The sequence below is a fragment of the Maniola hyperantus genome, chromosome 13 (assembly GCF_902806685.2).
Source record: "Maniola hyperantus chromosome 13, iAphHyp1.2, whole genome shotgun sequence".
Classification (NCBI taxonomy): domain Eukaryota; kingdom Metazoa; phylum Arthropoda; class Insecta; order Lepidoptera; family Nymphalidae; genus Maniola; species Maniola hyperantus.
Window position 1 is genome coordinate 2,041,846 of NC_048548.1, and position 27,537 is coordinate 2,069,382.

Here is a 27,537-nt window from a genome sequence, read left to right on the forward strand (position 1 = left end):
ATGTAAAAATATCATAAAATAAAAAATGGCGTTATCAGTGAAATGACATATATGACATATGTCAAAAAGACAAAGAAAAAGCAAAATCGAGCCGGAGAAGATCGAGTCAAAAATATCGGTTTTATTTTAATTATTTTTTACTTTTATCTTCGAAATCTCCTTTCACCCATATACCGAGTCAAATATAGAACGATGGTACCGCACCGCATCTCTTCTTATGTAAGAAATGCAGTCCGGTGTCGCGATGTTCCCATAGTTTTCTAAATTGATCAAATGAATGTAAATAATAAAACAATAAGTGGTCGGTGTCAAGTGATATCTCCGCCCACAGCGCCCACTGCACTCATTATGCGATTAGTGAAGTGTATTTGAGGGGAAGTGGGTTGAAAGAGGGTTAAAATGTCTGGAGAGGGCGAGCGGGCCTCTCGCCCTAACTCCTTGGTCCTCGAGACACCGGCGCCGGAACGTGAGCCTTTGCGCTTCGACGTTCAGCTGGTGGGAGCCCCGCCGGAGGTCGAGCAACTTGTGAACAATATCAAGCAAGTTGCTGAAGACTTTCTCTACCACTGGAAAACTTTTCCTATAGGCAAGTGATTGAGTCATTCAAAGAAACTTTGATAACTAATGCATTTAAATATCGATTCAGATAATAATAACTGTATTTTTTAGTCTAATCATGAAATTAGAATTAAGCAAAAGCTGTACTCAAAGAAAGAGAAGCTTACTATAATTATTATTAAGTTTTTTGAATAAAAATGTCAGTAACACAATATTTAATTTAGTTAATATTCTCATTAGTTGGCCACACCATACCACAAGGTTGTGTAATAGTTACAACTTACATGTTTATGTATTGTATATCTATACAGTGTAACATTTTTTTTTTTAAAGAGCAACTGCCGATTTTCTGGCTGGCTCTTCTCAGTAGAATCTTCTTTACGAACTGGTGGTAGAGTCTTGACATTTCTTAAATGGCACAAGTTGACCTAGATGAATAACAGGATTTTTCAATAATTTTACATTTTATGAAAACTTTGAACTTGTTGAGAGACATCTTCAATATGTCTTCTGGAAGCGCATTATAAAAATGTATAAAATTAATAAAAACTACTTTTATTTGTATTATTTTTATTTTTCCGTAGTGCTCCCTCAATCAAGATTCACAGGCCCGGGTAATAGACCTTCAGACATCATAATCCCACCACCGTGCGATGAACTGGACGCAGCGGCTCTTGATGCAGGCATTGAACCCCATCCTTTGACACCTAAGCAACTCCATTCTATAAGGGAGAAAGGGTGAGCTATATACACATCTTATATATTCTTCTTTCTTTCATCTGAGGCTGTGCAGATACTTATTATCATTGTCTCACAGCAACTGTTTCTAATCCATTGTGATTGTTGCTAATTTTTAAATGGTACTAGCCGATGCCCGCAACGTCATCTGCATGGATTTAGTTTTTAAAATCCAGTGAGAACTCTTTGATATCCAGATAAAAAGTAGCGTATGTCACTCTCCAGGTCTTTTGACCAACCTCCTATTAGAAGGTGGACTCGCACTTGGCCGGTTTTTTGCTGTCCATTTCTATTTTTTTAAATAAATTTAACTAAGTCATGATGATGGATCCGTCGGGATTCCACAACATTCTTCATGATATCAGGAGCTGTAAGTGTAAAACTTAGTACATAATATTATTTAATATATTATGTACTTACATAATTCATAAAATACCTGTGTGAAATGCGTGTGTCGCGATACTTATCGTTTGTACATCCGTCCTTTGATACTTACAAGTTACAATATACACCCGATTCTATGGATACGTACGTCGCGTACGGGCCAGCTTATTTCTCCATCTACGAGGCAAGAGTAAAGTGCGATCACCTTTATGCATGCATTTTTCTTGAACAAAGGACAGCTCCTGTATTTTACGATCCTTTGACCGTATTAACATCAATTGATGTTTTCAAACACAATATGAGGGCAGTTCAAAATGTGTGTTATAGTGTTAATTGTTGACTAACTTTTTAATGTGTTTTAAATTGATGATCATTTTAGATCTGAATAATTTAGTTTCCTGCTCTATATTTAAACAACTTAATTAGATAAATAAGATGTAAATATTCAAAAATGAAAAAACCGCCCAAGTGCAAGTCAGGCTCGCGCAATGAGGGTTCCGTACTACAGTCGTATTTTTTTGACATTTTGCAGGATAATTCAAAAAGTATGATGCATAAAATTAAATAAAATTCTGTTTTAGAATGCACAAGCCCTGTGCAATGTGAAGCCCTTTCATATGATACCCCACTTGATATAGTTATCTTGCTTCGAAAATTGAAAATAATTTTTATTTTATGACCACAATTTAATTTTTGTTGTGTGATGTAACCACAAATTCGCGGTTTTCAGATTTTTCCCCTAATGTCTGCTGTAAGACCTACCTATCTACCAAATTTCATGATTCTAGGTCAACGGGAAGTACCCTGTAGGTTTCTTGACAGACCGACAGACAGACAGACAACAAAGTGATCCTATAAGGGTTCCGTTTTTCCTTTTGAGGTACGGAACTTTGAAAATGGAGCCTCATTGAATGTAGGTATGCGGTACACGTATTTTATTAGACTTGTAAAGTAGATGATTAAAGCAGCCAATTGATCGCGATCGCTCGACGACGCATAACACTGGTTTCATTTCAATGTCAATCAATAATTTGGAGATTACGAAATTCGAATCGTTGGCCTACTAAATATTCATATCAGGTATCATTGGATTATTGGAATTATGAATGATTGAAAGAATTTGCTTAAAAAATCCTTTGCATATTTCTTCATAAAATGTGCGAGTGACTGAACAAGAAAAGGACAAAATATAGATTATAAAAAATTGTTTCGTAGTCCCACCTATAAGGGTACTTGATTCATCATAATATGTATGAGATGAATATCGAAATTAGTTTCCCTGGGTCTATGTGAGACGAAATTTTTTTGATGTTAAGGTCCAATGCCCACATAAGCAAATCGGAGATGTTTCAATCAGTTATTGATATTGATAGATAACGTGAAAAAATTATGACGTCATCTATCAACAATCTGCCTATCGATTCCGGAAAGTTGCATCAATCATTATTACAATCACAATTGTTGGGATGGGCTGGTATTCTTTTTGCAACAAAGCACTGTAGCCAATAGTGAGCGAGCATCAACCTATCAATCGTGACATTGTAGCTGTCATTTTATCGTAATCGAGCCCCAGGGATTTTGCTAAACACATCCCCGCCCATATCCACTATATTGGATACTGGTATGTTGAGAGTTGAAACCTTTCAAATCATTTGAATACCAAAAGAAGTTTACGTTTTCTGAGTCTGTTTATACTTTAGATTAATCTGCCAATTTTAAACGAACATCAGAAGTGGGATAATATTTTCAATCATACATTTTTTTGTTTTCTTTAGCGAGTTCGAGGTCCCGTCCCGCCATTTTCCTGGTCAAACCCACGTATGGCGAGTCGCTGGCTGGCTTCAACGTGGCAGAGTTCGAGCTAGAGAAGATCTGTACTGTCACGTGGCACGAGCTATAGCACTAGTTGTCGTGGTGTCGCGAGACCGACTGATGAGAGACGAGCCCTTGTCTTTGATCGCTGGAGCCAAGGCGTTTATGGAGGGACTGCATAGGTACAGTACGATACTAGGTACACACTCCTCGAACTAGGTGACTCAAAACCATATCAATGTTCTAACTTCTACCCCAGAAGTTGCCACTTATGTTTGGCCAGTATAACTTAGCGACAGTCAGATTTTCTGAAGACTTGCCGATCTGTACAAGCTTTGTTAGATCCAGCGACTTCTCCCATCCACTCGGCTTTGCTCTCGTTGCCTGAGCCAGCAAAGTCTTTGTCTAAGTCTAAGTCAAAATAAATTGCTTTGAAATCGGAAATTGATTCTCCTTCTAAAGCTGGCGACTGACCTGTATATTAAAACTGCTACATTACAATACAATGTTAGGTCACTCTCCACTTTCATAAGTTTGGCATATTTAGCTCGCAATATATTATGTATATGTAAGAAAGAGGTAGCGGTTTTGTAGAGCACTGTCTCTGTCGTTGAGACCGACAAAACGTCACATAGGTATGAGTGACAGAGACAACGCTCTACAAAGGCGAAATGACATTCTAAAGGCATGTATACTGTACTGTATATTCTTTATTGCACCACAAAACACAAATGACAGGCTCCAAAAAAGGAATCTTAAAAAGTAGGCACATAAAGGCGATCTTTATTAATTGCAATTGCTTTTGTTCGCAGATTAATGGATCTCATATTTGGAATGCCATCATTAGAGGCTCGTGATCTCGATAAGAAGATACGTGAAGAACGTTCACGGTACCTTGTAGCCGAACTAATATGTAAGGTTAGTACGTGTGAGAAAAAGCGGGTGAAAAATCTGGTGCAGCTACTTCTAGTTAGCTGAGCTTATCTATACAAAAGGCGACAAAACCGATCATTTCTCCCTGTGTTGGGGACAATCCGCAGAGAAACTTTAGCTTTTATAAAATAACGAAGATCTGGCCCTCACAGGCTCTTTCTCTGTATAGCCAGAAAATCAAGAAGACATAACAGCTCTTGCAGCGTGGGTGACGCGCGGCATGCGTCGCGCGGCGTCGGAGAAGACGGACGCGCGCGACACGCCGCGCGCCGCGCCTCGCGTGCCCTGCCTCTATAGCACACCGCAAAGGACGCAGGTAACGTTACCTTGTGATTGATATTCAGCTGCGCGATTGCGGTAGAATGACAGCTACAATGTCACGATCGCAATCACCTCTGATTGGTTGACGCTCGCTCACTATTGGCTACATTGCATTGTTGCACCAAGAATTGCACAAATTCAGCCAATCACAACAATTGAGATTGTAATTATGATTGATGCAGGTTTTACGAAATCGCCTTACACCTGTTCTTTAATATGTATGATGACTACTAGTCAAATTGGCGATTTTTTATCAAACTTCAAAATGCTCGTTTATTAAAGGAGCTAGTATGAAATACATAGATGTGGCGTCATAAACATTCGACTTACTTTTTTAGTTAAATCGACAATTTAAAATTATTAGTAAACTAACAAAAGACGTGGATTTTACGAATTTTGGAAGACATAGTCATCATCTCCATTAACAGGAGTTTTGTGTATAACCTAACCTAACTAATAATAATAAATTCATTTATTGCATAATTGTCAGTATAAAATAGATGTTACATAAATTATTAAATAGTACATGTCACAACCTGCCATACAATGGCTAACTAAGTCATAAAAATGAGCCAAATCTGCTTTATTTTGTTTTCCCGAAAATCATAATCACCGGTAGGCCAAAACCACATTGACGCGATGAACAAATCACGACATTGGGGCCGATTCTATTGTACACAATCTCTAAACTAAACTAAATTAACAGGTCTAAATCTAGTGCTATCCTTTTCCGCAAGCAACATTATGAAAGGGATAACAATAGATTTAGACGTGCTATTTTAGTTTAGTTTAGAGATTGTGTACAACGGATTAGCTACAATATTGACTCAAGTTGTGGTTATCAGGTGGATCTCCGTCTATACAGACGAGAGCTGCTTCGTCGCGCAGCGCCGTTCCTTCAAACAATCTTAGATCGGGAATCCCGAGGATGGTTCCTACACTTTAGGGAAAGGCGTGCCGCTTTGCTCGCCAGCCAGAAGATGCCCATGAAGGATATTGAGGAGGCAAGTAATGGTTTAATCGCTGCCGATACTTAACAGTCTAATCAAAAGTGAAACGAAATTTGTACAGATCGCGCGGCGAGAGTTTGGCTTTGACCTTCGGGTGGAGGGGATTACTGCGCATGGGTACTGTCACGCACACAATACTTTTCCTTTTTTATGTACCAGGTTGGATATTTGAGTGGGTCAAAATTCATGTACAGTGGTAATAATGCTAGAAAATAATACGAAATAGATAAACTTCTTCATTTATTAAAACTATTGATAGTTATTTTACTTATATAAAATGTTTATTTCCTTTTAAAGTTTACAGAGACAGCGATGAAAATTCTAAATAATTGTTTTTTAATAAAATTATTTATTCCAAGATACATGTAAAATTGGTACATACAAACAAAAGAAAACTTAAAATAATTATTAAATACAAAAGTTAACATTAAAAAAAAGTCTTAGCAGCAGTGCTATTCAGATTCTTATATAATAAACAATTAACGAAAATAGCAATTCACTTGTGAACGTGATTGTACAAACAGAGGCAGGGAACGACTGGAGCAGTGGAGCGCCAATCAGAGCACCGCGTGCGCCTACACACCCGCCCCGCACCCCACTAATTGCCCGTTGATACCCAATTTCTGATTTCTGCGCAATAACGGTCAAAGCCAAACTCTCGCCGCGCGTACTGTAATATGTATGTTCACTGAGTACTGAAGGTACTGTTTCGATAGCTGCAAAGTGTCGCTACTAGATTGCATGAACAGTCGCTTCAGTACTGAGTGAACATACATATCACTAATTTCGTCACTGGCAGTAAGCGAACCTTAGCTTAGTGGTCAGAGCGTAGGGCAAGATCCCAGGAGACGCGGGTTTGAATCCTGCCAGTCCGCAATGTTTGATGTGTATTTAAAACATAGAGATATAAAGAGTTGCCCTAATGTCCTATAGAAAATAGCGTATTGGAAACTAGCTCAAGCTTATCGAAATTTTCATAAGTGTGTAAGAGACAACACTACATTTCAACATAACTATAAAAACAGGGTTTCGGCACAATTTGCAAGGTTTCGGCACATTTGCTGTGCCAGCGTAAGTACTTGTTTTTCTTGTAAATAAATAACCTAATCTTTTGTTATGATAGCTGATTAGCTGATACTATGAACAATTTCGCATTGCCAAAAAATTCACGGCAAAACCGTAGGTATTTTCTCTCTATTAGTTTAAATACTCTAAGATTTAAACTTATTCTTGTCTTGTGTTTAGGAAGTGAGTGCGGCAGCCATGCGCGAGTACGTGTCACGTGTGTGCAACGCGGTCCTTAGTTGCGACCAGCTCTCGGCGTTGGGGCCAATGGTACCGGAGCAGTTGGCCGCGCAGTTGCGCGCTGCGGTTATTGTCAACAGGTGATAAATTAGTTCTTACACGCATACATTCTTGCTGGGGAAAAGGAGTTGCTTCTTCCTCTCATCATGTCAAATGCATTGATTCTGTTAGTTTTTGATGTAATGTGGTGTTTGCGAGGTTGTTCAGTGGCTTCTGGTGAGGTTGGTGAGGTTCTTTTCCGTTTATCTTTACCAGGGCCTCCTTCTTTAACTATTTTTTTTTTTTTTTTTTTTTTATAAAGAATATTAGCCATGTTAAATGACTAATATTCCCCTTTCCTCTCCAATTAAGCGTCAAGCTTGTGCTAGGAGTAGGTACGACAATAGTGCAACGGGCGGGGTTTGAACCGTCGACCTTTCGGTTTTCAGTCCACTCCTATACCGGTTGAGCTATTGAGGCTCTAAATTTTATTATTTTATCGTACTTTATGACTGCATAGTTGCCCTTCAAACGGTGGGCTGATGAGATAATACAAACTGCAGGGAAGAACTGGTTGTATCTGGGCAAGGACAGGGAGAAGTGGATGAGGTTGAAGGAGGCCTTTACCCGCAATGGGGCTCGTGTTCCATAAATTAATACAAAAATTAGCGTTCACTTACTAACCATACTAATCTAAGAAAATAAGTAAAATTGTACTAACTAACAAAACTAATCTACTATGTAACTAACTAAGGAACACGAGAATAAATGGCTTTTATTATTATTATATTTATTATTATTATACATTCTTGCTGCCGTTGAGTAAGGGCATTCCGAACCAGTGGTAAACGGTAAATTAAATTTTTTAACAATTCAAAAGTACTTGTAAAAGCTTACTTGAATAAAAGTATATTCTATTCTATTACATATCTCCTGGAGTAGAATTCACTTTTTTTCGTACATTAAATTGTTCTGTTGTATAATTTTGCAATTTAGTCCAGAAACTTAGGGAAATACACCTAAATATCCAGAACTGGTCTTTTGGACCAGTTAAATTTTGTGAGTATTCTATTAATTATAACAATAGAGATTAAAACTTGTTTTCCAATTCTTCCATTTGGTTCAGACTAATAATGCTGAATATTATTTAAATAATGGCCACCCATAAAAAGAAGCTGAAGAAAGATTAACATTTCTAGAGCGGAAGAAGGCGTCCGTCGAAAACTTGAAGCGGGTCTAGCCACGGCCGAAGCCCGTATCCAAGCGGCATACCCCATTCTCTCCCGGGCCGAAGCCTGGAAGAAGGAGAAGCTGTCTTCAGCGGCTCACTCGCTGCGCAGTGAGCTGCGCTGGGCGGGCATGGAGGACGCGGCCAATGCCATGCAGGCGCACAAGCTGCAGCAGCACCGGTACTTCGTGCTGAGGGACCTCACCTTCCTGAGGGACCGGGAGCCTCTGCTCATGAAGGTAATTGAAGCCTGCAAGGAAAAGAATGAGAGGACGAGTGAGTTCTAAACTGTTATTGTATGCAAAGACTTATTTACCACTATAGCATACAAGGTACCAGGGACCCCGAAATACGTTGCTTTTTGGAAACTTTCTGCACAAAATTACCAGAACAATTTTGATGCTTAAAAGGCATTTTCATTAATATTAATAAGTCTCAACTGAGATTTTCCCCAGGAACTACGCGCAGCGAAAACGCCAACCCGAGAATTTTCCTGGGCGACCCGGATTTGGTTGCCACAAAATTGGGCCGTCATACGTCACTTCCGAGGCCGATCCGAACGAATACCAACTGTGATAAGCAGCAGGGCTACCAACATAGTCACTCCGCGATCTGATCCGTCCCAACCCGTGTTCCTGGCAGACCGGGAGAAGTTCAGAACAACCACGACTCGGTGGCCTGGCTGGCGATTGCTTAACTTGGCTCACAGGTGAGATACTTCCTTCTGGAATGTTGCACATGTCTTGGTATAATATATGTGGTACAAAGCAGTGCTACCAACATAGTCATACCATCTATTCATATTTCATAGTGTATGATTCGATCAATCCCAACCTTGGAAAAACGGCCTGACACGTAACCATCAAAAGATTTCTTCTCTTCTCTACAATTTGGATATACATTTTTAGAACTAGATTTTAGAGAACGAAAATGAGATTTTATTTAGAATTAAAATCACACCACAAAGTCACTACAGAGAACACAATAAGCAAAACATAGTATAGGTACACAAATGTCCAGATTCATACCAAAACCCAGCTTTCTGGTACTTTTTCCGATGCACAATGATATCTATCGTGAGTGATTTCCATTATACATATCACACACCCGGCTTTACGTGAGCCCGACTAGTTTCAAATCCATCCGGGGTCCTATTTCAAAGGGAATCATAACCGCAACGTTTACGCGAATTGACTCCCTTTGAAAAAGCACCCCGGGTGGGTTCGAAACTAGTCGGGCTTACGTCGACTAAACACGTGAGTAAAGCCGCGGCGGGGCGATTACGTATCTCGCGACAGGCGTATATCTCACGATCATTGCTGTCAAACGTCCGGCTAGAGAAAGACAGCAATAGCCACAAAGCAAAATAAGAAGAAGAAAAAGTGAGACAGCAAGTCGGATTGCTACTGCTGTCGCGTTGCTGTCTTTAATGCAACGTTTTACGTAATCACCCCGCGGGTGTGAGATATGTGATAAAATTTCCCTAAGTGATTACGGACATTTACGGAGCTCCGTAACATCCCTGGTCAAAAGCCCCCACAATCCTATAATTTCACGGTTATGTGGATGAATTGCCCGCAGAACTTGGTGTTGGACGTGGAACATGATGTTTGTGCTGGGGGTGCTGGTTCCGTGGTGTTCGCCGCTCGCCTTGAGAACCCTCCTCTGCGTTAAGCCGTTTGTGCCTGACTTGGAGCTCTCACAGGTAAATGTGCTCTCAGGATCCTGGTTCGCCTTAAGACGACGACCTCCCTGGCGAAGTGGTAAGCGCTGTGATCTTGTTAGTAGGAGGTCCCGGCAGGGGTTTGGAATTTTGTAATTTCTAAATTTCTGGTCTGGTCTGGTGGGTGCCGTGGCTAGTTACCACCCTACCGGCAAAGCCGTGCCGCCAAGTGATGGAACAAACCCCCCCCCCTCCCCCCCCTCCCTACTAGGTGGACGGACGACATCAGACGAGTCGCAGGGAGCCGCTGGATTCAGGCGGCGCAAGAACGTGGCGTGTGGAAGTCCCTACAAGAGACGATGCCTACAAGATGATGATGATGATTGTTTCATCTTGCAGGTGAATGGAACTCTATTCCCAAAACGGAGTAGCGAAACGCAGACAATGTGGTCGTTACTTCTCAAGCTGTGGCGACATGTGTCCAAAGAGAGGACTCGCTTTGAGACCGAACCGGACACAGGTATGCCTATTGTTTTGCCATTTCCAGTAAAACTTTAGGGCCAAAATAGGGAATTTGTGTGACTCGTTGGGAATTGTGAACTCATCGATTTTTCACATACACAACTCTTTAACCATTAAAATTCCCAACGAGTCACAGTGTAGCTGTGGGTGTGACTCGATGGAAAAAAAATCGACGGATTCCCAACGAGTCACACTGTAGCTGTGGGTGTGACTCGATGGGGAAAGAATTCGATGGATTCCCAACTAGTCACACTGTAGCTGTGGGTTTGACTCGATGGGAAAAAAATCGATGAATTCCCAACATGTCACACTGCAGCTGTGGGTGTGACTAGATGGGGAAAGAATTAGATGGATTCCCAACTAGTCACACTGTAGCTGTGGGTGAGACTCGATGGGGAAAGAATTCGATGGATTCCCAACGAGTCACACTGTAACACGATGTGACTCGTTGGGCACCCACCTTTTTTACAAGTATAAGGGGACTGACGAATAAATTTTGACGACGTTATTCTTTCAAATTTATCTCAATACTTAACCAGCATTCGGCCACCAAAATAAAATATCAGAATTTTTTCAGCACATAAACTGTGTTCACATTTTTCTGCAGGACTTCTAGGGAAAGGTTTAAGCCGACAAGCGAATCGTATCTGGAACTATGGAGCGGTTGGTGGCTTGGGTTCACTAGCTTTACTACTGGTGTTCCCGCTAGTAGCACTGGCTGCGAGTGCGCTGGCGCTAGCCGCTGCCATCAGCGTGCCACTATGGTTGCCAGCACTGGCACTTGGACTGCACGCTCTGAATGCTCTGCTGTACGATCTGGACTGCCCCGACCCGCCGCGGCTTAACAGGTAGGTCGATTCCGGAATACCTGCATCATTGCATCAATAATTATTACAATCGCAATTGTTGTGATTGGCTGAATTTAGCTACAATGCATTGTAGGATTTGTAGCCAATAGTTTAGCGAGTGTCAGCCAATCAGAGGTGATTGCGATCGTCACACTGTAGCTGTCATTTTATCGTAATCGAACCTCTGCTGCAGCACCGCTAGTAAAAGTCGCCATGATTTTAAATTCAAAATGGTAGATGGATTTTTGAAAATGGCCATGATCAATGCATGACGTTTTCTAGATTTTTTGGGATGCTGATTACGTAAATGAAATCCATTTTTAAATCCAAGATGACGGACTCCCATTTTTAGGGTTCCGTACCTCAAAAGGAAAAACGGAAACCTTATAGGATCACTTTGTTGTCTGTCTGTCAAGAAACCTACAGGGTACTTCCCGTTGACCTAGAATCATGAAATTTGGCAGGTAGGTAGATCTCATAGCTGGCTTTAGGGGAAAAATCTGAAAACCGTGAATTTGTGGTCACATCACACAAAAAAAATTAAATTGTGGTCATGAACTAATAATTAGTATTTTCAATTATCAAAGTAAGATAGTTATATCAAGTGGGGTATCATATGAAAGGGCTTCACCTGTGGATTCTAAAACAGATTTTTATTTATTTTTATGAACCATAGTTTTTGATTTATCGTGCAAAATGTCGAAAAAATACTATTGTACTACGGAACCCTCGGTGCGCGAGCCTGACTCGCACTTGGCCGGTTTTTTTTTTAGTAAGAGTATAAATGTAATTAAAGTGGTTTCTCAGAGTGTTGGCAGTGAAAATACTTACACAAACGTACATTTTCAAACTGAACAACTACCTTTCTTGAAAATGATAAGGATTCGAAAATGAAAGTCAGTTTTAAATCCGAGATAGGTAGACTACATAAAGGTCAAATGGTAAGGTCAGTGGTAGATGCATCCGACTATTCGTAAGCACTTGTAAAAGTTTATACGAATAAAAAAAGATTTTCATTTTCATTTTTCATTTTCAAATAGCATATATTTGCCGCGCCGTGTCACTCAAGTGCGCTTTGCTCCATACAAATTACAAACTCATATAATATTTGCCAAGTGTGTTGGAGCCATAATCTAAAATATAAAAGGAAAAGGTGACTGACTGACTAAGGGGTTTTTGAAAATTCAACCCGTAAAATATGGGAGTAGGGTAGTGTACGCGGATGAAGGCGCGAGCATAAGCTAGTTCCAATAATATGTTTCAGATGGTTTGTGCTATGTGAAGTGTTAATATGGCGCATTGGCTTGTTGGGAATAGTTCAGCCGATACTGGCCTTCGTGGTCGCAGTGTTCTTGTGTCCGCTCTCCGCACTTATATTGCTTGTGGGTGAGTCCAGTTTGAAATAATCACCCCCGAACACTCATCCACACCCTCCGGATTTCCACACCATTCATAAACACCTGATAGACTAAGAGATCTATAGAGCGCACTCTGACAATAGCTTAGACTTAAGACAGAGTTAAAACGAGACACAGCTATATATCTGTCACATAAATCTGTCTCGTTTTAACTCAATCTTAAGTCTGAGTAAAGTCAAAGTGCGCTCTATAGATCTCAGCCTTAGAGCCAGCGCATGCCAGACTTTCGTTATTTTATAAAAGCTAAAACTTTCTTTTAAATTCGAGACACTCTTAAACTTAAGGGTGTCGTGCAGGGGGGCGCCCCCATAGTATCTGGCAATGCATGACGTGATTTTTAATACTCTATTACCCGAAGAAAATTAAAAAAATTAGACTTTATACTTTGACGTAAGATTTTTTACACCTATATTGGGGCCGATTCTCTTGTGCACAACTATCTCTAAACTAAATTACCAGGTCTAAATCTAGTGCTATCCTTTTCCGCAAGCAACATTATAAAAGGGATAGCAGTAGATTTAGACGTGTCATTTTAGTTTAGTTTAGAGATTGTGTACAACGAAATTAGCCACACTACCCGTTATCTCCCAAAGCCGTCATGATCCAAACTTCATAGTCGGTGATCGTTCCTCCCTGTGTTGGGGTAGAGAAACTTTCAGCTTTTATAAAGTAACGAAGGTCTGGCACACGCTGGCTCTCTCTGTCTATGTGGGACACTGACCAAAGTAGCCATAGTACTGAACACGGTGTGACACCAGGCGGCGTGAGCTGGTGGGTGGCGCGCGGCGCGTGGGAGGCGCTGGCGTGGCGCGCGCTCATCGTGCGCGCGGCGCGCGTGCCGGCGCACGACTCGCGCTACTGCCATCGCGTGGCCGGGCCCGCGCTGCACTCCTTCGCTTCCTACCAGATCACGTACGTGTTTGTGTTTTGTACGGTTTCTGCTTCATGGTTCCAAATAAAAGAGTATTTATTTAATTTTTCTGGTGGGAGGCTTCGGCCGTGGCTAGTTACCACCCTACCGGCAAAGCCGTGCCGCCAAGCGATTTAGCGTTCCGGTACGATGCCGTGTAGAAACCAAAGGGGTATGGGTTTAATAAAAACTGCCATACCCCTTCCAGGTTAGCCCGCTATCATCTTAGACTGCATCATCACTTACCACCAGGTGAGATTGCAGTCAAGGGCTAACTTGTATCTGAATAAAAAAAAAAATAAAAAAAAAAAATGCAGGGCTGCGCAAGCGTTGGCGGCGGTGTGCGCGCGCGGCGAGCTGGAGGCGTTGTCGCTGTGGACGAGCGACATCGAGGCGGCCATCGAGCGGCCGCTGCGGGACTACGAGCATTTCGTCGACGCGTGCTTCGGGCCCTTCTCTGTGCAGATCGCTAAGGTCTCAAGCCTCAATAGTTCAACGGTTAGAGGAGCGGACTGAAATCCGAAAGGCCACCAGTTCAAACCCCGCCCATTGCACTTATTGTCTTGTGGCGGTTACCACAATTGCAACTAGATGGCGCTATTCAATCGATAAGATTTCATGACGTAGTCCCGAACAAATGTACCGCCGACAGTACTCGCATTAACGGAGTTGTCTGCAATCTGGACTATATTATATAGAAGTTTCAAGACACAACCGTCGGCCCAGCTGGCGCTACCGAGCAAACCAACCGCTCGGTGAGAGATCTCCCTTTGGTACGGTCGAGCCCGCATCCCGCTCCCGTACAGTCTTATCTACTCCTAGCAACAAGATTTTAACGCTTAGTTGGAGAGGAAAGGAAAATATTAGTAGGTAGGCAGGTAGTATTCCTTAAATAAATAAAAAGGTGCTCAGAGTGCCGATAGATGTAAAAACTAATTTCATTTGTGAAATTTTTATTTAGGATACTAAAAATTCAAAAAAAACCACTGTTATTTCATAGTTTTTTATTTTTTTAGTTTTCCACTTCTATCGTCAGCCTCACTCACTCACGCCTCTATCTCTACATAGTATAAAATACAGTCGCTTCCCGCGTCTGTATGTACATATGTATGTTTGAACGCGTAGATCTTTTAAACTACGCAACGGATTTTAATGCGGTTTTCACCAATAGATAGAGTGATTCAAGAGGAAGGTTTATAGGTATCAAAATATTAGAGATGCCTAGGGAAATTGAAATAATGTGAATTAGGTCGGAAAAAATCCTCTCATTTGAGAGTCCGAGGCGTGCGCTGCCTAAATGGTCAAAGTTACACGAAAACAATGTATGGTGAAATTGTTTCTCTTAAAAAGTTCTACAAAAAAGTCCGCGATAGCATACGGTATCTGTGAAGGTTGGCTCCAATACTCTACTTTAATGATTTTCAAATGGATCTGAAACAAAGCCTCAATTTGCGAGGTGTTTTTTACTGACATACTATTAATGTTATCAAAATAAAAAAATAGTTGATTACATGCTGCACTATTCAATTTAGACCCAAATTGCCCTTTACAACATTCAATTATAGATGATATCTTACGAGATATACAAATTTAAAATATCGTTCCTCATCCTCACTGACACCACACGAGTAGGGACTGAGGGGGCCACGCTAGTTGCATATCTGGACATATCTGTGATTATTTTCGTATCAGTCGGGGTCGTACAAGCAAGTGGAGAAAGAGTGCGGGGAGCTGGTGTGGTCGGCGCGGGAGAAGCTGTCGGCCAGGCGGCGCGACCTCGCCCTGCCGCTGAGCGACGCGGCGCGCGCGCGCGTGCGGATGCTGCCGCAGGAGCTCAGGGTGAGTTCACGGAAAGAAAACCTTTATCTAAATGTATAAAGTAACCGACATAGCTCTACGGGTTGCGAAGCTGAAGTGGCAATGGGCAGGGCACATAGTTGGGGTCCCAAGGTGCTGGAATGGCGGCCGCACACCGGAAGACGCAGCGTTGGAAGATCCCCCACTAAATAATGGTAAGCGAAACCGTGGCCGAGTTGGTCAAGGCATCGGGCGCGAACCCAGAAGATGCAGGTTCGATTCCTACCGGTTACGCAATTTTTGATATGTATTTAAAATTATTATAGTAATTTCCTTGAAGTGTAGGTAAAACACTAAAAAATTATATAAAATATCCCCCACTAGGTGGACGGACGACATCAGACGAGTCGCAGGGAGCCGCAAGACCGTGGCGTGTGGAAGTCCCTACAAGAGACCTATGTCCAGCAGTTGACGTCTACCTGGTTGATGATGATGATGAAATGTATAAAAGAAAAAGGTGACTGACTGACTGACTGGCTGATCTATCAACGCACAGCTCAAACTACTGGACGGATTCCACACTACTGTACGGATTGGGCTGAAATTTGGCATGCAGATAGCTATTATGACCTAGGTATCCGCTAAGGGTTTTTGGAAAATTCAACCCCTAAGGTGGTGAAATAGGGGTTTGAAATTTGTGTAGTCCACGCGGATGAAGTCGCGATTATAAGCTAGTAAAAAATAAAGAAATAAAATAAATGGTTTTGTTGTACTAGAAAGCAGTACACGCATCCGCAGTGGAGTTGGCGAGGATGTGGGGCGAAGCGGCGCGCGGGGAGGAGTGGTGGTCGGCCCGAGGCCTGGAGCCAGGGGACTGGCATGCGTTAGCTGCTAACACCCTGGTTGAGGTTAGTTACTTCATACAGCGTGTAACCAGGCCCCTGATTGTGTAAGAAAAAACGTTGCGTAAGTAGGCCACTCAAGTCACGCTAGTCAATGCCACATCGTAGGCGGGGCCTTGACCAGAGTTTTCACGCTATACATTGCAGGTTTGAGCAATACTAAATCACTAAAACTACAAGATGAGGCAAGTGATTATTGATATTGGATTGTGATTAGATTAGATTATAATAACAACTAATTGGCATACTAATGCCAATTTTTCAAGAATACCAAACATACTAAAGCACTAATGCGGACCAATCAGAAGAGAGAAAGCCCTTCTGATTGGTCCGCATTAGTGCTTAGTATGTTTATTTTATTTATTTATTTATTTTTATTTAGACAAAACGAATGTGTTTTGTTTTGTTTTCATAATATGTACTGATGAAAAATAGTGTGTGTCACTCGGGGTAAAAGTATTTTGTTCTCGGGCGGCGTATATTGAATTCCTCGCTACGCTCAGGATTCTAATTTAGAATCCTTGGCTTCGCTCTGAATTCAAAATAAAGCCCTCAAGAAACACTTCACTTTGGCCCTTGTAACGTTAAATAACGATTTGGTCAGGTTTTCGACGCGGAGATCCTAGTAGCGTTAGAGGAGGGGGAAGCTAGAGTGGCCTTAGAGTCCGGCGCAGGCGCGGCGCGGTGGCGCGACCTCACCGCGAAGCACCCCGCGCCGCCCGACGTCATCGCGGAGAGAGAAGACTGGAAACCCGCGCCAGGTACAGTAGTACCACTTATACAGGCTAGCCAAAACTCTGGCAAAAACGAAGACAGGTGATAGTACTGATAATTACTGATTGTGGATCATACCACAAAAAAAAACGCGACAAAAATACTAAAAAGTCCTATGATTATGTAAAAGTTTACGATATCTGACTGACGCTACAGTTCAACGAACGTTGCGTAAGTAGGCCACTTAGAGTCAATGCCTTAAATACCTTTATGCCAATGCCTTTATGAGCCTCAATAGCTCATCCGGTACAGGAGTGGACTGAAAACCGAAAGGTCGACGGTTCAAACCCCGCCCGTTGCACTATTGTCGTACCTACTCCTAGCACAAGCCTGACGCTTAGTTGGAGAGGAAAGGGGAATATTAGTCATTTAACATGGCTAATATTCTTTTTAAAAAAAATGCCGCGTCGTAGGTGGGGCAATGACCCGAGTTTTGCACGCTATACATTGCGGGTTTGAAAAATACTAAATCACTAAAAGTATTTGAGGCAAATGGTTATTGCTATAGGATTCTGTTTAGGTAGTATAACAATAACTCCTCAAATGTGCAGGAGTGTGGGGCGACTGGAGCGGCACGCCGGCGCCACGCGTGCCGCCGCCATCTTTGGACGTGGCGGCGTTCAGTCCGCGCGCGCAGCCGCACCCCCCGCTACCCTCGCCTGCGGTCGTCGCGCTCGTACTGCACAACAGGTAAAAACCGGCCAAGTGCGAGTCAGACTCGCGCAATAAGGGTTCCGTACTACAGTCGTATTTGTTTGACATTTTATTTTAAATTTCACTTACATGAAAAACCAAAACGTGTACATGCAAAGTTATTAAAAGCTAATTCTACATTATAAAAAAAAACAATTAACACACAAAAGTACTTAACTATAATCTATTATCTATTTAAATAGAAAAACCGGCCACGTGCGCGCAGTGTAGGGTTCCGTAGTCACAATTAACCTCGAAAAACAGATATAACTCCTTAACCTATGAACCCTACTTAGCCATGATAGTTTTCCTTTAAAATTGATTATATTATATACTACTGCTGTGAATTTTTTCACGTTCCTATATACTACCATTTGGCTGATGGGGGGGGGGGACACTTGACTCTAGTAAAAATTAGCACTTTATAACATCATATTTTACAAACAGATCTAGAAATCGAAAAATGATGTTCTCACACCCACAATATTTTTAAAATACCTATTCAACGATACCCCACACTATGGGGTAGACGAGGAAAAAAAAAATCATCCCCACTTTACATGTAGGAGAGCTACCCTAAAAAAAAAATTTATTACAATTTTATTTCACCACTTTGTCGGCGTGCTTAATATTTATACCCATGCCAAATTACAGGTTTCTAGCACTAATAATCTCTGAGATTAACCGACGACGGACAGACATGGCGAAACTATAAGGTTTCCTTGTTTACTACGGACCCTAAAAAATTGCTTTTATGAAAGCTGCTTCTTTTTGGTAAAACACGTTGGCATCTGGGAGTTGTTCCAGCATCTTGTTTAGCTGTGCAATCACCCTGTGCAACAAGCGAATGAATTGAAAAATAATGTTTTATTACAGGGAGTCCGACAATCCTGTGCCCTTGGATTCGGAGCTTTGTGCTGAAATTTTGAAGAGCTTAGAAGACGCGCCGGATTGTGATGATAGAAGAGGTATGTATTTTATCTGTGAAATCAGATTTGTTCTTTAAGCTTTTATAAAATAACGAAGGTCTGGCCATCACAGGCTCTTTCTCTATAACATCACGGCTTTTCCAATAACCCTGCGACCAGTGGCGTGCACAGTGTTTGAAGCCAGGGTAGGCATTAGTTAGGTAGGAACCTGTTTACTGGCAGGTCAAAATGAAAAATATGCATTGAGCTATTACAACTGGTGTAAGGAGTGCATTTATGCCTCTATGACCTGCACGCCACTGCCTGCGACATTAGTACATTATGGTACAAGTGGTGGTTGTTGGTTGTTGGTGGTTACCGCTGAGGCGCCATTGAGAGAGAGGTGAGGGTCATAAGATAGCTGAGGACGGTAATCATCAATACACACGTGTATCATACGATGTTTTTCAACACATTTGTGAAAAAAAAATGCTAAAAATTTATTTGTACTAATTTTTTTGTCATCATCATCAACCAATAGACGTCCACAGCTGGACGTAGGTCTCTTGTAGGGACCACACGCCACGGTCTTGCGCCGCTTGGATCCAGCGGCTCCCTGCGACTCGTCTGATGACGTCCGTCCACCTAGTGGGGGGTTTTCCAACGCTGCGTCTTCCGGTGCGAGGTCGCCATTCCAGCACCTTGGGACCCCAACGTCTATCGGTTGTACGAACTATGTGCCCTGCCCATTGCCACTTCAGCTTCGCAACCCGTTGATCACCTCATTTCTGATTTGATCACGTAGAGAAACTCCAAGCATAGATAGCTCTCTCCATCGCCCGCTGAGTGACTCTGAGCTTTCTTATGAGGCCCATAGTTAGCTAACTATGGGCCTCATAACTATTTTATGTATCGAAACTTTTTTAAGAACAAAGCAACTTAACCAATAAAATAAAAAAAATACTCTATAACTCACTTGTGAATAATAGCAATGAAAAACTTACAGTTTGATTTTAGGTGTCATTGGGGCTGATTCTCTTGCACACAATCTCTAAACTAAACTAAATTAACAGGTCTAAATCTAGTGCTGTCCTTTTCCGCAAGCAACATTATGACAGGGATAGCAATAGATTTAGACGTGGCATTTTAGTTTAGTTTAGAGATTGTGTACAATAGAATCAGCCCCATTATGTGCCTAATTGCGGTGAAATTAGAGTTACTTTGTGAGCAAGTGTGTTGAAAATAATATTGTGTTGCTATAGACGGCGTGGAGAGGTATCGCGGAGGAGGCAGCGAAGCCACCAGCGAGACTAGTGGCTCGGACACGGCGGAGGACGAGGCGTCGCGCGTGTTGCCGCCCGTCGCCACGCCCGACTCCGCGCTCTGCAGGTATAACCATGAATCTATAAAAAAAAAAAAAAAAATATGTTTTTATTTCGACCAACAAGGATCATATTGGTGTTAGTAATTACACGAAACTTAAACCTTATAAAGATATCTCCTCATACCTATTTGAAGGATTTAGTGGATACCGCTGTTTTCCTAGGAATAACGTTAGATGCAAAACTTCAATGGGGCTCTCATAGACTTAGTTCTGCCGCATATGCGGTAAAAAAGATTCGCCAGTTGACAGACATAGAAACGGCGAGACTAGTATATTTTAGTTACTTTCACAGCATTATGTCATATGGTATATTATTATGGGGTAGTGCTGCTGATATTAATTCTATTTTTGTGCTGCAGAAAAGGGCTGTTATAGCCATATATAGTATGGGACCACGAGAGTCACTGAGAACTAAATTTAGAGAAGTTAAAATTATGACAGTGCATAATCAATATATTTTTGAAAATTTATTGTACGTCCATAATAACATAAATAAGTTCAAGAAAAAAAGTGACTGTCATAATGTAAATACTAGAAATAAAAATAAACTTGTAATTCCCACCTCCAGGCTAAGTAAAGTTAGCAATTCATTTATTGGAAAATCTATAAGTTTTTATAATAAGCTTCCAGAAGACATATTGGAGATGTCTCTCAACAAGTTCAAAGTTTTCATAAAACGTAAACTAATTGAAAAATCCTATTACAATGTAAAGGATTATTTAAATGATAAGCAAGCTTGGGAATGAGTTGCTTAACGGATTGTGATAGTTCTAATAAGTTTCAATAATTTTGTAAAGTGGTGATAATAAAAAGAATACCCGGCTGAGTTTGTTGTGGGCTCTTCTCAGACCTGGGCGCGTTTGGAACCCTCGTAGCTTTAGTTTTAAGTTTGCGTAATTATCACCACTATATCTTAGAAATCCAACATCGGACCATCAAAAAGCGTTATTAATTACCTATTTTGAATAAATCATTTGACTTTGACTTTGACTTTGTATTTACAAGTGTATTCAATTAAGTAATGCCTGTGATACACATGCTTGCAACTGGTATGCCAGTTACTGAACGGCTAGAAAGGCTGCGTACCGTGCTAGTTACGTGTGAGTTGAAGATAACAAAATGAATATTTATGAAGAAATAAATAGTGTTACAATGCAATTCGCGATTATCTTAGTGAAGTTGAAAGGAAAGAATAGACGCAAAAAAGAAAACAATATGGAAATAAATTGGATTAGTACGATATTTTGACGACCTCCCTGGCGCAGTGGTGAGCGCTGTGGTCTTATTAGTGGGAGGTCCCGGGTTCGATTCCTGGCAGGGGTTTGGAATTTTATAATTTCTAAATTTCTGGTCTGGTCTGGTGGGACGCTTCGGCCGTGGCTAGTTACCACCCTACCGGCAAAGCCGTGCCGCCAAGCGATTTAGCGTTCCTGTACGATGCCGTGTAGGAACCAAAGGGGTATGGGTTTAATAAAAAAAAACTGCCATACCCCTTTTTAGCCCGCTATCATCTTAGACTGCATCATCACTTACCATCAGGTGAGATTGCAGTCAAGGGTTAACTTGTATCTGAATTAAAAAAAAAAAAATGTGCGAGTTACTAGCAAACACGTTACGACGTGTTTCGCGTGCTTGTAGCTGGCATGCGAGTCCCCCGTCCCACTTCCCCTCAAAGGGAAAAAATCGTACGCCTTGCGATCTACTGGTATACTATGTACTGGCATGCGAGCTACTGTCAGAACCTCGATACACATGCTAGTAGCTCGTTCTTGCCTGTGACTGGCATGCTTTTGTGCGAGTAACTAGCATGTGTATCACGCGCTTAATTACGGTATAATGCATAAGTATTGAGAACTCTCTCACCATAGTTTACCGGTTAGTATACCTAAATTAAAATCAAATTAATTTATGCGCCATGTTCCTAATGTAACTTTACGCTTATAAATCACATTTAAGCGTATGTGGATATTTTGTTAATAGTAAAGTCTGCCAGTCCGCACTGGGCCAGCGTGGCAGACTATGAATCTAAAATAATAAATATTTTTGCAGAATATCGCCCAGTACAGAAAGAGCCGCCTGCAGATGGACATTGACCGGGAGAGGGGTTCGATTAAGAGCGGACCTCGCCAGTCCTGAAGACGTTTCGCTCGACACCGACAGACACGTCGGCACATCGGTTTGAAGTCTTATTACACACGCCATAGGGTCGAGATCGCTATGATGAGATTAGCTGACTTACGTCCTTTGTAAATGCAACGAATTTTGGTCGTACGGGAAAATATTGTACGTTTTTAACTGACACTAAATTCCAAGAAAGTATAGATCTCAGCCTTAGGGAACGACCAAATTGTAATACATAGTATAACAAAATATCGAACAATTATTTCCACCTTATTGGTGTACTAAATTATATTCTATATAAAGCTAGAAATATACCGTTAAGTTCAGCTTGCTTCTCTCTATTGTGATTGTATATTTATATTCTGTAAAATTATAGACAAAATACACGCTTACTTCGCTCGCGTTAGAATTGTATTTGTTTATTTTGAAATAAATAAAGATTATACACTATAATAACTCTACAAATATGCACAATGAGAAGTAATGCATTGGATCACGCGATGCACGCTATACGTGCTAAGCCCAAAAGCCTAGAACCCAGTGTCGTAAAGCCAGTTATAAATATAACGAAACGGAAATCTAATCTCGCTGGAATCAGATCGTTGCAAAATCCTACTCTCCCTTGAATGTCAAATTTTAGATCGCACGATTTTTTACCATACGTCCAAAATCGGAGTGTGTAAAAGCCGTTACAGCGCTAAGCAAAGTGTTCACTAGCAATAAAACTTGCAGAAGCTACTTTTCAATAAAAACCATACAGAAATTGACTTGTTGCAAGTGTTAACACAGTGCAAGTGACTTGCCAGAGCTGACTTCTGCAAGTTTTATTGTTAATGGATACTGCACATTAAAATATGAGCCGACAACGACCTCATTTAAATATAAACTCTATCAGCCGTACTCAGAGCCGCTAATCGTTACTTAAGATTGAGTTAAAACGAGGCAGATTTATGTGAGAGATATAGCTCTGTCTCGTTTTAACTAAACTTAAGTAACGATTAAGCGACTCTGAGTACGGCTGTATGCTTTATATGTTAAGCTCGAAAACGTTTGTAACCAAAGTTGATTGTCATATTATTGTATTGTTATATTAAGAGTCCAAATATATTATAGTCTCAAGGCCTAAAAATAATCGAGTCCCGCCTAAAAGCTCTCTAAATCTGAAGTGTTACTGTAAATTTTTGCTTAAGGTGGTTTGATACACCCAGCTGCGAAAATTCAAATTTTATTTATTTATTTGTTTTATTTTTATTATTCATGTACCAAAAATTAGTTAGTTTTTCGAAAATAGTAGACTAATCATACATCGAAGGCTTATGGTAATGAGTTTTGCGGGCATAACATTTATACATCTACATGTTTTTTCATAAAAACTTTGGTCAAAAGTACTCATTTACTTCATATTTGTTCCTGAAAGATAATTTTCTGAATTTTCCCAGTATTTCACAAATATGAAGTAAATGAGTATTTTTGACCAAAGTTTTTATGGAAAAACATGTAGATGCATAAATGTTATGCGCGCAAAACTCATTACCATAAGCCTTCGATGTATGATTAGTCTATTTTCGAAAAACTAACTAAAACTTGAATTTTGGCGGCTGGATCTATCAAATCTTAAACAAAACTTTCACCGAAGTTGGCCCAAAGTTAGTTAAGTGACTAACTGGTATCAAAGTTAGATAACGATAATCGCAATCACCTATGATTGCCACTCTATGGGCGTTTGTACACTCTTGAAACAACTCCCGCAAATTGTTAATGCGCGTGACCGCCATTTTAGTGACGTCAGCACTAGACTGAAGTTTCAAGCTGATGGTATATTTTTATTTCGGTTGACGTCAAAATGACAATTTCGATGTTGATGAGACATAACTCCAGCGCAATAGCAATTTTCGGGACTGGACTGTAGATATCGTTTCTATGTTGAATTCTGTGGTTTAAACTGACTACCAAAGGGCAGCTATTACATTGACTCGTCAATTCAAATAAATGCATTAATGTACATTTAGGTACCCTACTATAAGGTAAATTATATGTAGGTAAGCTTCGAATGAAATCAAATGCAATAATTTGAAGCCTTTCAAACTTAACTACAGTACCCGGCAGTAAGTATTGAGCTTTAGAAAGAGACAATCGTCTCGGCTTCGTAGAGCATCGTCTTTGTCACTCATACCCATAGTTCACGACTGGTCGATGTCGCAATCGGGGTGGGGACGTCCCGCACACCCACACAGCCCCCGCGCAAACCTGATGCGGGATAGTGCGGGTGTGCGGGGCGTCCCCCGCCTCATACCCCGATTGCTATCTCGACCTGTCGCGTACTGTATGAGGATTTGTCTCTGACTTGTCGGTCCCGACGACAGAGACGACGATCTACGAAGCCGCCGTTCATCTCTTTCTAAAGCTCGATGTCAACGCTGAAAATATACTAGCACGTCGTGTTGCGTCGTGACGCGTCAGAAACATGTCGGTTATAGTAAAGTTATAGACACATTGGAGTGGAGTGGCTTAATATTTACTGCCGGGTGCTGTACTATTTAAATCGCCTATGCCTTAAAGAATTATTAAGTTTATATAGATCGGATAAAGTTCTCGTCGCTAGATTTGAAACTGCGTAGTGATCGATATTAGGGCGTTACCACATTCATTCGACCGACGTCGTCGATCAGCGTAGATCGATTGATGTGGTGGCTTTGACTGATCGAAACCATCGATCAGTCAAACCATTGACCAATGGTGTAGGAAACCGCCATCTCTATTTTTGTCCCGAGTACCTAATCCCTATCTATCGATCGTCGATCGCTGTCAAAGCCATAATTATCGATCAGATCAAATAATCTCATTCTCTTATCGATCAATGGCTTCGATCGAATGGATGTAGTAACATTCTTAGGCTGAGATCTATACAGCGCACTTTGACTTTGCTCCTACTTAAGATTGAGTTAAAATGAGACAGATTCGTGTAAGAGATATAGCTCTGTCTCGTTTTAACTCTGTCTTAAGTCTAAGCTAAGTCAGAGTGCGCTCTATAGATCTCACCCTTAGTGTAATCAAGTAATTTATTGAGACAGTGTTGAATATTTAAAATTATGGAAGAACTTGAATGTCCGTATGAAATAGGCTTGAATAACTTAGTTTTAAGTGATTAAAATTAGATTTGACAAAGTTGACGATAAACGATAAATTAATTTTATTATTTAAGTGCACTAATCGTTTCGTCCTGAAGTATTGAAAGCATTTATAAGTAAAAGCAAGTATGAGTAAAGTAGATTTTTACTTTTATATTTTGTGTCAATGGCAGTTTTAAATTGTAAATCTCTTAAATATTGATCATAAAGGAAAAAATAATGTTCTGTTTAAATTTGTTATTTCGTCCGAAATATCAAAAGCATTTATCTAAAGTAATGGTGCAAACACATTACCGTGTTGTGTCATGAGGCGACAGAAGGCTATCGAAATTCGAAATAAAATTGTAAGGTCCCATACCTATTGAATATTTTGCTAGATACTTTTTAAAATCCATTATTTTAAAACAACTTCATAATAACTGTGATTTGAATTGTGCTGTGTTGGTACAACTAAAAGTCACACAATTAACAACAACAACAACAACTTTGATTTGAATATGTGTAAATTCATCATGAAATAGAAACACGATTCGATAGAATTTCTTTGATAGAAAAAAGTTTAGAACTGATTTAAATAATTATACACATTTTTTAGTTTTCATCCAAAATGTAGGTATTATTGAGCGTATTAAAACTATTTATGAGGATAAAATTATAATATTTTTTTTAATGAAAATCCTCGTAAGTCGCAATTTCATTTTTGCACATTTAATAAAAAAAGTCCAGGCTTCGACGTCAATGGCAGGCGTCAAATTTTTGTACCTTTGACGCAGGTAGCTCTATTTTTGTTTGATTTTACGACACCATAGCCTAATATTTGACATGTTGTCGATTCAGGATCAAACCGAGAGTTCGCTCAATCTAGTTCACTCTGACATTCAAAACTCGCTGTGGTCGGTCGATGGCCGCCACAGCATAGCAACACGCAGCAACACAGTAATGAATGTGTTTGCACCTTAAGTGATTTTAATTTTGGCAGCAATATACTAAAGCAGCCTTTAATAATATAATTAATTTAAACAAATAATTTAAGATATTTATATCAGTTTAAGTGTGAAATATGTTAATTATTTATCTATATTTTACCTGACCCCCTTGTACTACTACACCTTGATGTAATCTGCAGTCTGGGGGTGTCTTTATTTTAAAAAATAATTGTTGTTTTCTATCATAATAAAAATTTACTGACTGATATCAACTATACAACAATAAACTCCTCTAGTCGGCCTAAGTTCTGTCCCCAAATTTTTAACTAATGAATTCTTAAATTATTTACATAATATAGTAGAATTATTTGTTTTGTCCATTACAATATACATAAATAAATCCAGACTAAAGGAAATTGATAGACGGAGCGCTAGCAATAAAACGTGTCTTTTCTAGTGAAGCCGGCTTTGTCTAGTGATGAAATCGGCTTCTCTGAATAAATTCCTTATTTGCATACTGGGTGTGTGTACATAACACATACATTACAGAATATATGGTTGTTATCACCACAAAATATAGGCATAATGGCACCGATTCCGTTGTCTTTCTCTAAACTAAATTTAGAGTATCTGCATCCTTTTCTTTTTAACAATGCTAAAAAGGGACAGAACATGAACTTTACATTTAAAGACTCTAAATTTTAGTGCACGCTATAAATTTAAACAGTAGGCTCGCGACTGTGCGCTAAAATCACGGGGTTTACCATATAAAATTTAAAACTGTCAAACTGTGTCTGTCCTTTTCATATTACATTAGTAAGAAGAGGATGCGAATACTCTAAAATTAGGTTGTGCTCAGAATCAGTACCAATATTGTGTTGGCGTGCTAATACCTAACTAATAACTAATTTGCATTTATATGCCTTGTTAACCGTCGATTTCCTTTAGTTTGAGATTAACTCCCACTTGTTTGGTGTTCCAGAGTTTGTGTGTATTCTTAAACTAAATGTATAATTATTTTTAAGTTACTGGCAATATATTGTGTGAAAGCAGAAAAACGAAATCTAATCTATAGTTTAGGTAGGTATAGTTAGATTTAAAAATGCAAAATCAAATAGCAAATGCAATAGGGAAATGACATACTTATAATATTATTCAAACTGTAAGTTATTAGTTTTTTCGGAACCTTGAAATGCGTTGAAAAGTCTTTAATTCTCGATAAAAAACTGATGAAACTAAATCAATTAATATCAAATATTATCTTTAAGAAAGTTT

The 27,537-nt window shown here is 40.2% G+C and overlaps 1 protein-coding gene across 1 annotated transcript; it reads left to right on the plus strand.

Moving 5' to 3' along the window:
* The first annotated feature begins 69 nt into the window (after nt 1-69).
* LOC117987828 (uncharacterized) lies at nt 70-26,581 on the plus strand. Its single transcript, XM_069502768.1, has 22 exons — nt 70-586; nt 1,143-1,296; nt 3,456-3,674; nt 4,305-4,410; nt 4,595-4,741; nt 5,592-5,754; nt 7,006-7,141; nt 8,240-8,507; nt 8,724-8,977; nt 9,850-9,973; nt 10,331-10,451; nt 11,061-11,301; nt 12,566-12,687; nt 13,478-13,631; nt 13,947-14,103; nt 15,322-15,468; nt 16,203-16,334; nt 16,933-17,089; nt 17,654-17,792; nt 18,672-18,763; nt 19,966-20,092; nt 22,137-26,581. Exons 1-22 carry the CDS (start codon nt 400-402, stop codon nt 22,267-22,269), a joined length of 3,480 nt encoding a protein of 1,159 aa, XP_069358869.1. The 5' UTR covers nt 70-399; the 3' UTR covers nt 22,270-26,581.
* The last annotated feature ends 956 nt before the right edge of the window (nt 26,582-27,537 follow it).

Excerpts from the sequence above, each read along its gene's own strand:
- LOC117987828 (XM_069502768.1), top strand. The coding sequence starts at position 400 with ATGTCTGGAGAGGGCGAGCGGGCCTCTCGCCCTAACTCCTTGGTCCTC. Across the intron at positions 4,742-5,591 it reads GCACACCGCAAAGGACGCAG|GTGGATCTCCGTCTATACAG; the intron begins GTAACGTTACCT and ends TGTGGTTATCAG. Across the intron at positions 14,104-15,321 it reads TCTCTGTGCAGATCGCTAAG|TCGGGGTCGTACAAGCAAGT; the intron begins GTCTCAAGCCTC and ends TTTTCGTATCAG.